At 45.6% G+C, this 12,880-nt stretch overlaps 1 protein-coding gene across 2 annotated transcripts in view; it reads left to right on the top strand.

Annotated features, from left to right (window-relative positions):
• Abca1 (ATP binding cassette subfamily A member 1) overlaps positions 1-12,880 on the top strand; it is a 121,892-nt gene that overhangs the window by 20,240 nt on the left and 88,772 nt on the right. For both annotated transcript variants that reach the window (XM_075967212.1, XM_075967211.1), the window contains exons 3-5: positions 6,950-7,043; positions 11,137-11,278; positions 12,328-12,446. In XM_075967212.1, the coding sequence (XP_075823327.1) occupies positions 6,950-7,043; positions 11,137-11,278; positions 12,328-12,446 (355 nt within the window). The remainder of the gene's footprint in view (positions 1-6,949; positions 7,044-11,136; positions 11,279-12,327; positions 12,447-12,880) is intronic.

The following is a 12,880-nucleotide window of genomic DNA, read 5'->3' on the forward strand; positions in this document are numbered from 1 at the left end:
GAAACAGGGAGCAAAGTGAAGTGGCCAAATGTACTCTTTTTTTTTTTTGCCTTTAAGTGAAACAGCATATTCTAACTTTTAAATAAATTAGAGGACTACTATTGGGCAGTCTCCTGAGAAAGGGAATAAACAGGAAAACAATTAGAACTCCTCTTTCTTGCACAGCTCTTAGAGAAAGTCACAGAGTGTGTGGGAACTTCATTTCTCTTTCCTGTTTCCAGTGCTAAGGACATTTCTTCTCTGCCCTTAGTCCTGGCTCAGTAACCACGGTCACAGTTCTGATCCCAGCTTGGACCACCCCGTGCCTCAGTGGCTTCTCCAGAGCTTTGGTTTTCTGTTCTACAGATGGCGTAAACTAGAACAAGTCATTGTTCATTGTTTCACTTAGGTGTTTGCTGAGCATCCATTGCTGGTGGGATATGCAGTGATAAACTAGACAGGCCCTATATGTGGCCTCATGGAGGTTAGAGTTTATCGAGGGAAGAGGACGTGAAACGTACCAGTGCGCAAATAAAAGATATCATTACAGCATCCACGTTAGGAGTCAAGTGGTGACCCTATTGTACTCAGGTGCGAGTATGCCTGTCATTTGGAATGCGAGGTCATGCTTAGAGCTCCAGTGCCTGTCATTGGGAATGTGAGGTCATGCTTAGAGCCCCAGAAAAGAAGCAGTGGTGTTAGCATGCAAAGATCTAGGGTTCAGACCTCAGATGCCCTTTATCCTGGACTGAGAGACTGGGCGGGAATGCGTTTCTGGCTTCAGAAGCTGAGAGAAGCCAGGACACTGGCTGACTGGTGAAGGACTTGGCTGGAGATACGTTGGGGATAGATAGAGTCCAACCATAGAGAGAAGGAAGGACAGTTGAGTGTAATTTTATATCTGAAAGGAGCCCCTCAGGTGGGCATGGCATGCCTCGTCAGGCTCATCTTTTGGATCTTGATTCTGAGGTAACCTGAGTGGTGGAAACACCAGAGGGCATTTGTCACTCTGTGCACGGACACCAACTGACGAGCTGTGTTTCTTTGCTTAGCATTGCTAAGTATGCATGTTCTCATATTTGTTAATAATCTTTATGATAAGTGATGTGTAGGTTGCACTTGAGAGCTTCGAAAGTACTTTTTCTATCTATTATGCCTCCGCCTTCACAATAATTCTGTGAAATCTGTTTCACAGATGAAGAAAGTATCACTAGGAAGTTAGAGGGGCATCGGACGTTCTAGTTGTCAGTCTGTCTGTCATGGAATGATGCCATGACATCCCAGAGAGCTGTATGTTAAGTCAGCAGTGAAGGTCTGTAAGCTCTGACCCTATTGACAACGCTTAGAGTTAGCTGTTTCAAAGGAATTCCTTGGAGGATTTTATGCATATATAGCCTTCTCTTACCTTTGTGTTATTTTCTTAGGAAGGGATCTCAAGAGTAGAAGTACTGGGCCAAAGTGCAGTGATCCTTGCAGTTTGTGCCCAGTTGTCCTTCCAAAGGATGGACTAGTTTTAGCAGTCATGATGAGGGTTCTGAGGGGTTTGCATCAGGCTTAAGAGTTTAGGGAGTAAGCTTGGTTTAAATTGTCATTCTGTCTTTGAAGTGATTTGATCTTTAAGATTTTACTTTGGTTTTTCCACACATAATTTCCATTTTTTGTGGTATGAAGGACAGGTCTGAAGTTAGTTCTGTATTTTTGTATCACACCATGTCTATACACTTTGTTAGACAGTTATTCCTTTCCTACTTTGGGCGGGGGGAACACTTACAAAACCTTATCCCTGTAGGGGAATATTCTGGAGTCTTCCGTTTAGTTTCGTGACAAGTGTTTGTCACGGTCTAACTTTTCTCAATGCTGAGTAATTCCTCAAATACCTCATGAGAGGCGACATGGGGAAGAGAGGGTTTATTTTGGCTCACAGTGTGAGGAGGCAGCCAGTCACAGCAGGGACAGTGTCATAGAGCGTGAGATGGCTGGTCACATTCCACCTGCCCCGAGGAGCTGCGAGAGATGAATGTCTCTTTCCTTGTTGATTCACTGAGGAACTGCTGCTCACATTTTGAGTGGGTCTCTTCCTCGCTCAGTTAAAACTTTCAGGAATATCCTTTCGGGTACACTCAAAGGTGTGCCTCATTAATTTCCCTGTGTTTCTAATCCAGTCAGGCTGGTCGTGGGTAGTAACCATAGAGTTAGCCTGGTGCCCTTCCTACATGACCAGGCTGTCCTCAAACTCAAAGAGATCTATCTGCCTTCCAGGGTGCTAGAATTACAGGAATGTGATATCACACCTGCCATTATCTAAGTGTTATTTTTTTAGATGTATGTTCTTACTGTCAATAATGGTTTTTTTTTAATTTTACTCCACATCATTACAGGAGCATGCGTACAGCACTGCTGCTAGAAGTCTTTCCCATGGTTCAGATTCATTTACCACATTTTCAACTCCTTTTGGTTAATTCTGCCTTGTTCCCTAGATTAGTGACCATGCTGGGGACAGAAAGCATGTTTTCCTCTTTTTGCTTTGCTGTCTTTCCCTTTGTCTGTGCCCTGCTGCACTATCAGGCTTCTCAATCTCAGCTCAGTGGTAAGAAATAGTCACTTCTTTTTCAAATACATACTTTGTTTTTTGATTAGTGTTATTCAAAAGATTTTTCCTTAGTCCAGATCTTACTCCATTGACTGACTCTGTCTCCCTCTCTCTCTCTCTCTCTCTCTCTCTCTCTCTCTCTCTCTCTCTCTCTCTCTCTCTCTGTGTGTGTGTGTGTGTGTGTGTGTGAGAGAGAGAGAGAGAGAGAGAGAGAGAGAGAGAGCACGAGCGATAGTGACAGCCCTGGAACTACCCCATCCTTATGTTAATCAGGATCAATCTTGACCGCAAAAGCACCACTGCTGTGTCCATAGACTGGGCAGTGAGATGCACTCGTGGCTACGGTGCATTAGCCTCTGCAACCAAGAACAAAAGTTAGACCTGGAAACCCAAGCGGACAGTGAACGTCTGTGGTGAGCGCAGCCTGGCACAGCCCTAAACAAAAATGCAGAAATGTTTGGTGCTGATGGAAGGTCCTGACAGCAGCCCCGCTGACCTAGGCTGTATGCTGTGACTTTGTGTCCCTTACAACTGCAGACAGAGCCCTTCCTGGGACATGGGGTTGGCACCATCCTGGATGCGCTTGTGCTGCTGGGATGGAGAGGCAGAGGGCAGGGGTGCTGCCTAGCCGCAGCATAGTTGGTAGGAAAACATCCCATCTCAAATATCTGCCCCAGAGCCTGAGTACTGTTGTTGAGAAGTCCTCCTGCAGAGGCACCTGCTTCTCATCCCCAGACCAGAGATGGGGAGTTAGGAGAAGGACAGAGTGTGCTGTGGGGTTCCCTAGGGCGGCCATGACTGTGGAGATTGCTTCTCGAGAACGATGTTCCCCACCCTTGTCACTCTGTGGAGGGAAGGTGTGCAGTGGGTTTGAAGAGCTTTCTGTAGGAGCTCCTGATGGGACAAGCACAGTGTCTTTCCTAAGCCGTTTTACTCCAGCGTTACTCTTAGGGCAGACCGTATGGTAAGAGATGGAGGAGAAAGCTGACTTTGATGGATCGCATTCCTGAGGAAGTCAAGTTCAGTTTCTAGAGGGAGGTACTCCATTTTTTTTTTTACTGGATTATTTGTTCTTTTGACAACCAGTTTCTTGAGTTCTTTGTATGTTTTGGAGATCAGACCTCTGTCTGATGTGGGGTTAATGAAGATCTTTTCCCATTCTGTAGGCTGTCGTTTTGTCTTGTGGACCAACCATGTCCTTTGCTTCACAGAAGCTTTTGAGTTTCAGGAGGTCTCACTTTTTAATTGTTTTTCCTCAGTGTTTGTGCTCCTGGGGTTATATTTAGGAAGTGGTCTCCTGTGCCAGTGCGTTCAAGTGTTCAGTATACACTTTGAAAGACCAGTAATCTACATGGTGAGGGAAAGGGGCTACAAGAAATTCATGTGTGTAGTGGCTAAGAGAAGTAGCCCTTCAGTTAGATTAGCTTTGGATCTAAGCTTTTTCTGTATACCAGGATTCATAGACAATTTATTAATCAGTCCCAGTCTCTTCATATGTAAAGTGTGTAATAATAGTAATAGTACTAATTTGGTTGTCTGACTATGAGATAGACATATGAAATGTATATATTTATATATAATTTAGTTGAGTGTTGGCTATCATAGTTATCATGGTCTGCTTCCTTCATACCCTAGTCTGGTTGCACACTTTGGCTTCACCTCCTGAAAATGATGTCTAAGGTTTTGTGTGCTTTGCTACAAGAATTGTGGGTATGGGGTACGGCCCTCAGCAACGATCCATTCATTCTTTCAGCTGGCCGACATAATCTGAGCACCTGCCTCTTTGTAGACTGTAAGCGTGGAACTGCAGAGGTGTCCAGAATTACAAGGCTTGCTTTCTTGGGTCGGTTCAGTGCCCTGTGGGGCTGGCCCGTGCCAAGTTCCACCAATGCATATGACGTTTGTTAGGTGTGTGTCTCCAGCACAGCTCTGACCAAGGCAGTCTGGCTGGTACTGCATTGATAGAGGAAGAAAGATTTTAGTTCCAGCAGCTCATAATTTATCTGAACCTCTGTTCTTCACTTATAGAATAGTATCATTGCTGCCTGCATGATGGGGTCACTGTGAACTATGAGATTTTTGTGACGAGAGGCACAGAAATCCCTAAGTGTGCTGTAGAGGTTCATATTAGCTCTAACTGTTACCCATCTCCACGGCGTGGGGTCATCTTGTGTCTGTGGGACCGGTAGACATTTTTAGTTCCTGCTGCATAGGGAGGTGTGTTGTTTCCTACTGGAGATGGCCTGCCAGGTCAAATAGAGTTTCATGTGACTCTGAAATCAAGTACAACTGGCCCCTGATCTCAGTTCTGCTGCTGACTGCTTCCTTGGCTCGCTCTTCCATAGGCAGTAGGCTTTTCAGTGTAAAATGGAAACAGTAAGGGTGCCAAGCCCTCAGTGATGTTCTGAGGATTAAGGAAGTGATAGGAGCCTAGTACATATTGGGCTGTCTGTAAACGGTAGCTGCTATTTATGCTGTAAGTTGAAATAGTGGCTCTGGAGCCTCAAGATAAATGACTGCTTGTCTATATTCTGTTTAGACTTTCAGGGTTCATTATTCTTCCTTAATTCATTTACCATCCTGCCATTTTTAGAAGCTTTATTTCTGTGTTTGCTAAGTCATGTGTATGAGAGGTTTTATAAAGCCGCAGGCTTAGATTGCATACGGTTCTGTGTCCTGTGTTCTTGGTTAGCAATATCTGTGTTTTATGAGCATTGCTGTAATGATCAGGTAATATATTGCCACTCGATGGACCTTAATGTAATCATTTCCCCTTTGCTGTACTATTAAGTTATTTATTTACCATATTTTTAGTCAGAGCATTTCAGTGAATGAATATATTCATGTATGCAGCCTCTGAGTTTTTTTTTCTTAACTTTGCTTCTTCGGATGAATTCCCAGGAATATTACTTGGTCAAAGGGGATAAACATGCCTTTTGAATGCATATTGCCAAACTGCTTTCCCAGCGAGATCAGCTGATTTTTGTTTATGTCTTCCTGATTTTATAAACTTCAGTTCATTCTCTTACCCCATAAATGCTTACCATGTTTAGCCCTAACCATATTGCAGACACACTGAGAAGACGGTAATAGAGGAGAGAAACGCATATGTAATACATTTGTGCTGTGCCAACTGCTGTTAAGACACAGAATACTGGTACCTCAGAGGAAGGGCTCCAGTCTCACTGGCTAGAGAAGTCATTTTTAGGGTCCAGGGAATCTAGCTTGTGTTCTCTGGGAGAAAGTCATGCCCCAACCTCCCCTGAGTCCCAGTTTATCTAGGTATAATTGGCAAATAAAACTTATACAATGTGATGATTTGCTATTCAAAAGAGAAAAGGACTCGATACCATTTTCAAACTTAAAGGCTTTGTCGCTTTTGTGGGATTATTTACAGACATCTTTAGTCAGATGAGTCCTTGCTCTTAGGGACCCGTTTCCAGCATGGTTCTTCCAGATAACCATGGTTCTTCATGGCTCTTACCCTTCTCTGTCCTGAGGCGCTGTTGGTGTGAACTGCTCTCTAGAGTTTGTTGGTAGCAGGGCTTTGTTAGGAAACGTTAGAAGAACATGGGAGAACATTAAAATCGAATGGTTTTATCCTGGAACATTCGCAGCTTCCATCTTGTTTCAGTTTCCCTCCTGAAGATCAAAAAAAACAAAACAAAAAAACAAACAAACAAACAAACAAAAAAAAACCCGAGCTTGGTATGAAGAAGCCATGCCAAAGTTCTTAGAAAATTAAAAGTTACTTATTTAAACTAGGAAAAACAAACAACAAAGTAAAAATCCAAAATCCCCCAACACTCCAAAGTTCCAGTCATCCTGAGACAGTTTGCTTCTCATAGAAAGGGTCGTCAAGGGGCCATGACAAACCATAGTGTAAATGAATGTATTCTACAATGAGGAATGCTCCCAGTGAGATCTTAAGGGTGCAGTGTGGAAACCGGCAATAGAGACAGATCATCTCCAGGGCTTGGGGAGGTGTGACTGAGGACCTGTGTGAGTTTCTGGGATGAGGGCATAAGAGAAGGGCTTTCTAGCTTCGGCTGCAAGTTTAATGGCTTAGTCTTGAAGACTGCACAGAAGGGAATCTGAAGAAGCAGGCAGGAATCATTTTTCTGCCTTAAAGGAGACACAGGTATAGAATGGGATGTTGCAGGGTGTTGTTCAATAAACTGAAGCTCAGAGACTGAGAGAGAGAGAGAGAGAGAGACAGAGACAGAGACAGAGAGAGAGAGAGAGAGAGAGAGAGAGAGAGAGACGCAGGAAGTCAGTCGATTGCTGAGCTTCTCTGCGAATTTCTCAGAGCTGATAGCAGTTGGCTCTCCTGTTACCTTTTTTAAAAATTCACACGATTGTGTCTTATTTTCGGTTCAGTGTCAGCTGTTACTGGAAGTGGCCTGGCCTCTCTTCATCTTCCTGATCCTGATCTCCGTCCGCCTGAGCTACCCGCCCTATGAACAGCATGAGTGTGAGTATCTGTGGACCATGCCTGAGACTTGGTGATGGCTGATGAAATGTGAAACCATTCCCGAAGATGCCATCTTCAGGAAAAACACCACAAAGAACTTGGGACAGAAAATCTAGGCTTTGTATATATGTTTTTTTGTTAGGGCATGAACTCTGGAGATATTTGTAGTCTTAGTGAATGATGATGGCAGTAATGATAATAATAGCTAACATCTGTTCTACACATTTTTAAAGCATGATAATAAAATAACCTTAGTAAGAGTTCAGAAAGTTATGATTAAGACTCCTCACCCTTAAGGCAGCTAGTCAGATGCTAGTTTCTGGTTCCTGGTGGTCCTTTTGTTTGCATTGTCTAGTAATCATGTGGTTGAAAATCCTGGAACACTGATTGCAACACATACCTTCTAAAGATGTAATCATTTTTTAAAAAGAAGTATGCCTATGTGTCTGTGTGTGGGTGTGTGTGCGTGAATGCAGGTGCCTGAGGAGGCTGGAGGTGCCACAGCCTCTAGAGCTGGAGACGGAGGCACTTGTGAGCCATCCAGTGTGAGTTCTGGGAACCCCACCCGGGTCCTCTGCAAGAGTACTTTGTGGTCCTAACCACTGAGCCCACCTCTCCAGCTCTGAGAGCTTACACTGCCTTTGTGTGTGATATCTCAGTTTGATTCCTGCGGTTATATTTCGTCTGGCTCCGAACAGTCTTGTATAATAGACTTTATATCATTCGCTTGGTAACTCAGTTGGGTGTCACACACCTATAATGACTTGACCGAAGTTACATATCTAGTAGAGGTGGGATAGAATTGAGGCCACTTGGCTCTCACTCATGTGTTCCAACAGCAGCCTTGACAGTGAGCATTGAAATACAGTGGTGACTAGACACATACGGTTACCTGGGTGTGACTCCTGGCTTCTGCATGGTGACAAGTGACTTTAGCTTCTTTATAAAGAGAACAGTGACACCTAAGAGCCCTTGCTCTGGTGTTGCCAGAGTTACCATTTTACAGTCCCACCATGCTTGGTGGATGGATGGAGCAACACTCTAGAAAGTCCCGAATCTGAAGGATTTGCATTTGTGTAGGAGTTTTGGCTGGGCTCTTCTTACAACTTCTTACCACTGACCAACAGTCCTCTGGGCTTACAAGAGCCTGTTCTTCCAAGACAGCACTAAGGCCACAGCTACCTTTCAGTTAGGTTTCTTGGTCTCTTTCCCATCTCTTACACAGCTTGCAGATGCAGGCACTTTCATACTAGTTCGCTAATAGACATTCTGTATATTCAGGTTATAACTGCATGGCTCAGTCACTCTAGACATTACTTTCTGATCTTGTTAGTTAGAACAGCAGAGTGGAAAGCTAAGGTGAAGCTTGCAGATATGTCTGCACTCTGGAACCATGTACTAGTGTGAGATTCTTCCCTGTAAGTCTTTGTGGGTCAGGTCAGAGTCATCAGGGTCCTAATATCTCCTTTGGCTCTTTGGTGTCCATTACGTTATTTGACTGACATCGTGGATACCCAAGTCTAATCCTCATCTTGTTTTTCTTTGCTCATAAGATGAGGTACAGCATGCGAGGAAGAGTCTTTACTAAAGGATGGGCGAAAATGCCTTCCCATCTCTGCCCTGTCCCTAGCGCCAGTATCTCTGCAAGCTGAAAGAGGCAAATCCTGTGGTCGTTGGAGTATTTGGTTGGGTTACGTAAATCTGCACTGAATGAGGAGCAGCAGCTCATTAGGCAAGGGGCCTTGTTTGGTTTTCCTTGAACTGTTAACAGGGAGATAAAGAGATTAACTGAGTAAATGTTCACCGGGCCAGAGTCCCTGCAGAGATGGGCCTTAGGGATCAGACCTCGTCACATCCTTCCATGTTGCCTCTTTTTAAAGATTAAAGAGCTCCCAGTACGTGTTGGCCTTTGGTCTACTTCCGGGGAGTCTCTATTAGCGTATTTACGTGAAAGCAGAAGATGAAGAGAAACCATCTTTGGAGGAAGGCGGGAGCTGGAGCTGGACAGCAGCAAAGGGAGTACTGCCTTAGGCACGCCAAGAGACTCAGAGGTGCTCATCGGGCCATTCGTGAGCTTTTACCTTTCTCTGGGCACTCCGTAAAAGGGCTCTTTCTTCTAAGCCAGCCTGGGCTACAGGATAAAAGCTTGTCTCATAAAAACAAAAATGAAACCACAAGATGCTTTGCCAGCCAGAGCTCATGTAACACCCTTTGCGGGTTGACCAGTGTTTCACAGGTGAGAAAGTAAGGCTTGGAGATCAGCTGGACTGTGTCTCACGCACGGCGGGGACTGGGTGTAAATCTCAGTTGGTTTGACTCCAGAGTCTATAACAATACAAGCTAGTCACCACCTGAAGCCATGGTTCTTAGTGCCTGCCAAGTCTTCGGATAACTCTGAGAATATGGTGAGAGCCAGAGCCAAGATCTTTTCATCCCAATATGAACAGGCTTCTGGATTAAGAATCCCTGACCAAGCACATTTGTCTTGATTCCCATAAGCAGCACTTGAAGATCCCTGCCGAAAACTTACCCGTGCCTCTGCAGACTCTGACCTCACCCAGACATGCCTAGTCATTATTTAACTACCAAATGTAGGAGAAAGAAGCTGACAGGGACGTGGTAGGTGGGACCTCCTTTACTGATGAGTGACAAAACAATATAAAAACAGATAGAGTTTCCCAGCTGAGTTTGGTCCCAAGGGAGCATGCTTGTGAGGAGCCACTTCTCTGGGTGAACTTCAGGGCTGGCAGATGTTTGCCAAATGAAGGCGAGCACAAGGGGGACCGAGAAAAGTAACGCGATGATGATGAAGGCTGCAGCTGCAGGGTGAGGTGATGATGATGAAGGCTGGAAGGCTGCAGCTGCAGAGTAAGGTGACGATGATGATGAAGGCTGCAACTGCAGACTGAGGTGATGATGATGAAGGTTGCAGCTACAGGGTGAGGTGATGATGATGATGATGATGGAGGCTGCAGCTGCAGGGTGGGGTGATGATGATGATGATGAAGGCTGCAGCTGCAGAGTAAGGTGACGATGATGAAGGCTGCAATTGCAGACTGAGGTGATGATGATGAAGGTTGCAGCTACAGGGTGAGGTGATGATGATGATGATGAAGGCTGCAGCTGTAGGGTGGGGTGATGATGACGATGATGAAGGCTGCAGCTGCAGGGTGGGGTGATGATGATGATGATGAAGGCTGCAGCTGCAGGGTGGGGTGATGATGATGATGATGAAGGCTGCAGCTGCAAGTGAGGCAATGATGATGATGATGAAGGCTGCAGCTGGGGGTGAGGTGATAATGATGAAGGTTGCAGCTGCAGGGTGAGGTGATGATGATGATGATGATGAAGGCTGCAGCTGCAGGGTGGGGTGATGATGATGATGATGATGATGAAGGCTGCAGCTGCAGGGTGGGGTGATGATGATGATGATGATGATGAAGGCTGCAGCTGCAGGGTGGGGTGATGATGATGATGATGATGATGATGATGAAGGCTGCAGCTGCAGGGTGGGGTGATGATGATGATGATGATGAAGGCTGCAGCTGCAGGGTGGGGTGATGATGATGATGAAGGCTGCAGCTGCAAGTGAGGCAATGATGATGATGATGAAGGCTGCAGCTGGGGGTGAGGTGATGATGATGAAGGCTGCAGCTGGAAGGAGGAGGCTTGAGCTGGGTTCATAGTGATGAAGTGTCTACCCCAGCCATGTGCAAGTCTGAGTTCTTCATCGGCCTCAGTGTGAGGGAACTGCATTAGGTCCCTGCCAAGGTCCTTCTGTGTCTCTTAGAGATGAGGCTAGTGGTGGAGATCCAGTCACTGGGGACCAAGCACTGGCTGCTTGCCAAGCACTTTGTGTCCATGGTCTGATGTCCCCCATGCATTACTTTCCCAAGGTTGGTGTCATGAGTTCCAATCTACAGATGATGGCAAACAGAACCATTGTCACCATTGTTTGGTGTCCTGGTCTTAACTCGGGGCCAGTCACTTTGGAGGAGGCAGGTCTTCTGGGACATGGTGAATGAGACAGGTGTGGGAAGGGCTGTGTCAAAATCACTTCAAAGAACTAACGTTTTCTCTGTGTTTTCAACAGGCCACTTCCCGAATAAAGCCATGCCTTCTGCAGGAACCCTTCCGTGGGTACAGGGGATTATCTGTAATGCCAACAACCCTTGCTTCCGTTATCCGACTCCCGGGGAAGCTCCCGGTGTTGTTGGAAACTTTAACAAGTCCATGTAAGTTACAGATCAGGTTTTCTTACCCAGACTTGTCCGTTAATCCTTATCCTTTCCTGCTTGAAGAGGGTTTACATGAGAAGTCTGCAGAATGAATGAAGGAGGGGGGACTTGCTCCAGGATTTACGATTATGGGATTTAAGAGCCACAGTGATTATGTGGCCCAGGGCTATCTACTCAGAGCTGATGCCTCTGGGAGACAGAGCAAGCTCACTCCATCTAATTCACTCACTCCAGGTATTTACTGGACCTCTGACATGGCCCATTCTAGGAGGCGGGGCCACGCATTGGAAGGGTCTGGTCCCCAGCAGCTTAGAGCCCAGGCAGGAGTGTGCTGTCCTCAGCTCTCAGGTCACTGCTCTGATGTCAGGGATGACTACAGTGTCATTGCTGTTGACAGGTGTTTCTCTCCCCGAGTGGGAGCTGCCTGAGAGCATGACGCTGCATTCTTAATGTCTGTGTTCTGGGCTCAAATGCTGTGTGGGATAAACATTTGCCAAACAAGAGGGCGAAGCTCCCTGAGATGTGCAGAGTCTCAGAATTAGAATGGATCAGGGACCATAGGACGTGCTGCAGGAGATGGGGCTGTAGTTGGTCCAGGCAGGGTCACATTTATAATGTTTGTGTGTAGGTTGTGGACCTTTTGTGGGTACTTTCAGATATAATAAAAATATTATAATTTATTGGTACGCAGATACATATAATCAAGGGTAAATTCACTACTGTATATACATCCCTGTTATATTTATTTTGAATTTATATTTTGAATCAATGAAAACATTTTCATGGCTCATAAAGCATATTTGGGGCTATAGGCACTAGATTTATTTTGGGCAGTAGATAGTCTTTGTGTGTGTATATGTGTGCACGCATGTGCATGTGTACACATACATGTGTGTTTGCGCATGCACTGGCCTTGATGGGAGAACTGGGCACATGGGTGGACACTTGAGGCTGGAATGATCACTAGGTAGTAGGGGAAGCTAGGTTGGGGAGAGAGGCAGCTGGCCTAATCAGGTCTTTTCGATGTTATTTTGTTCCCCTTTTAGTGTGTCTCGCCTGTTCTCAGATGCTCGAAGACTTCTTTTATACAGCCATAAAGACACCAGCATTAAGGACATGCACAAGGTCCTGAGAACATTACGGCAGATCAAGCATTCCAGCTCAAGTAAGCAAAATCCTCCTGTTCATGCATCTGGAAGTGGACATTTTCCTGCCCGTGTGGCCTGGGCTTGTTCTCCAGCTTGCTTGCCATAGAGCGGGCTTCTTCTTCAGTGGCTGTGCGGTCAGTCTTCTCTGAAGGAAGCCTTGGCAACAAAACTAGAAAAGCTAGTTGCTACAGACAGTGATTCTGGGGACAGCGATCCCAGACAGAAATGGCACTGGCTTGCCATTAAGGCCACCAGGAACACAGCTGGCTGCCAGGGGCATTTTTGAGTTGTCCATAGGATTTCCATGGATAGACGAATTCATAGCTGAGGTGTTTCTGTGTGTGTTAGAGCAGTTAGCATTCTGCCTTGATAAGGGTAAATAAAAGTTAGGCAACTTGGCTAGAACGGTAGCCGTTTGGGTTATTCTGACAGGCATTTGAGTTCCCGTCTT

Source organism: Microtus pennsylvanicus, chromosome 3 (genome assembly GCF_037038515.1).
Source record: "Microtus pennsylvanicus isolate mMicPen1 chromosome 3, mMicPen1.hap1, whole genome shotgun sequence".
Lineage (NCBI taxonomy): Eukaryota > Metazoa > Chordata > Mammalia > Rodentia > Cricetidae > Microtus > Microtus pennsylvanicus.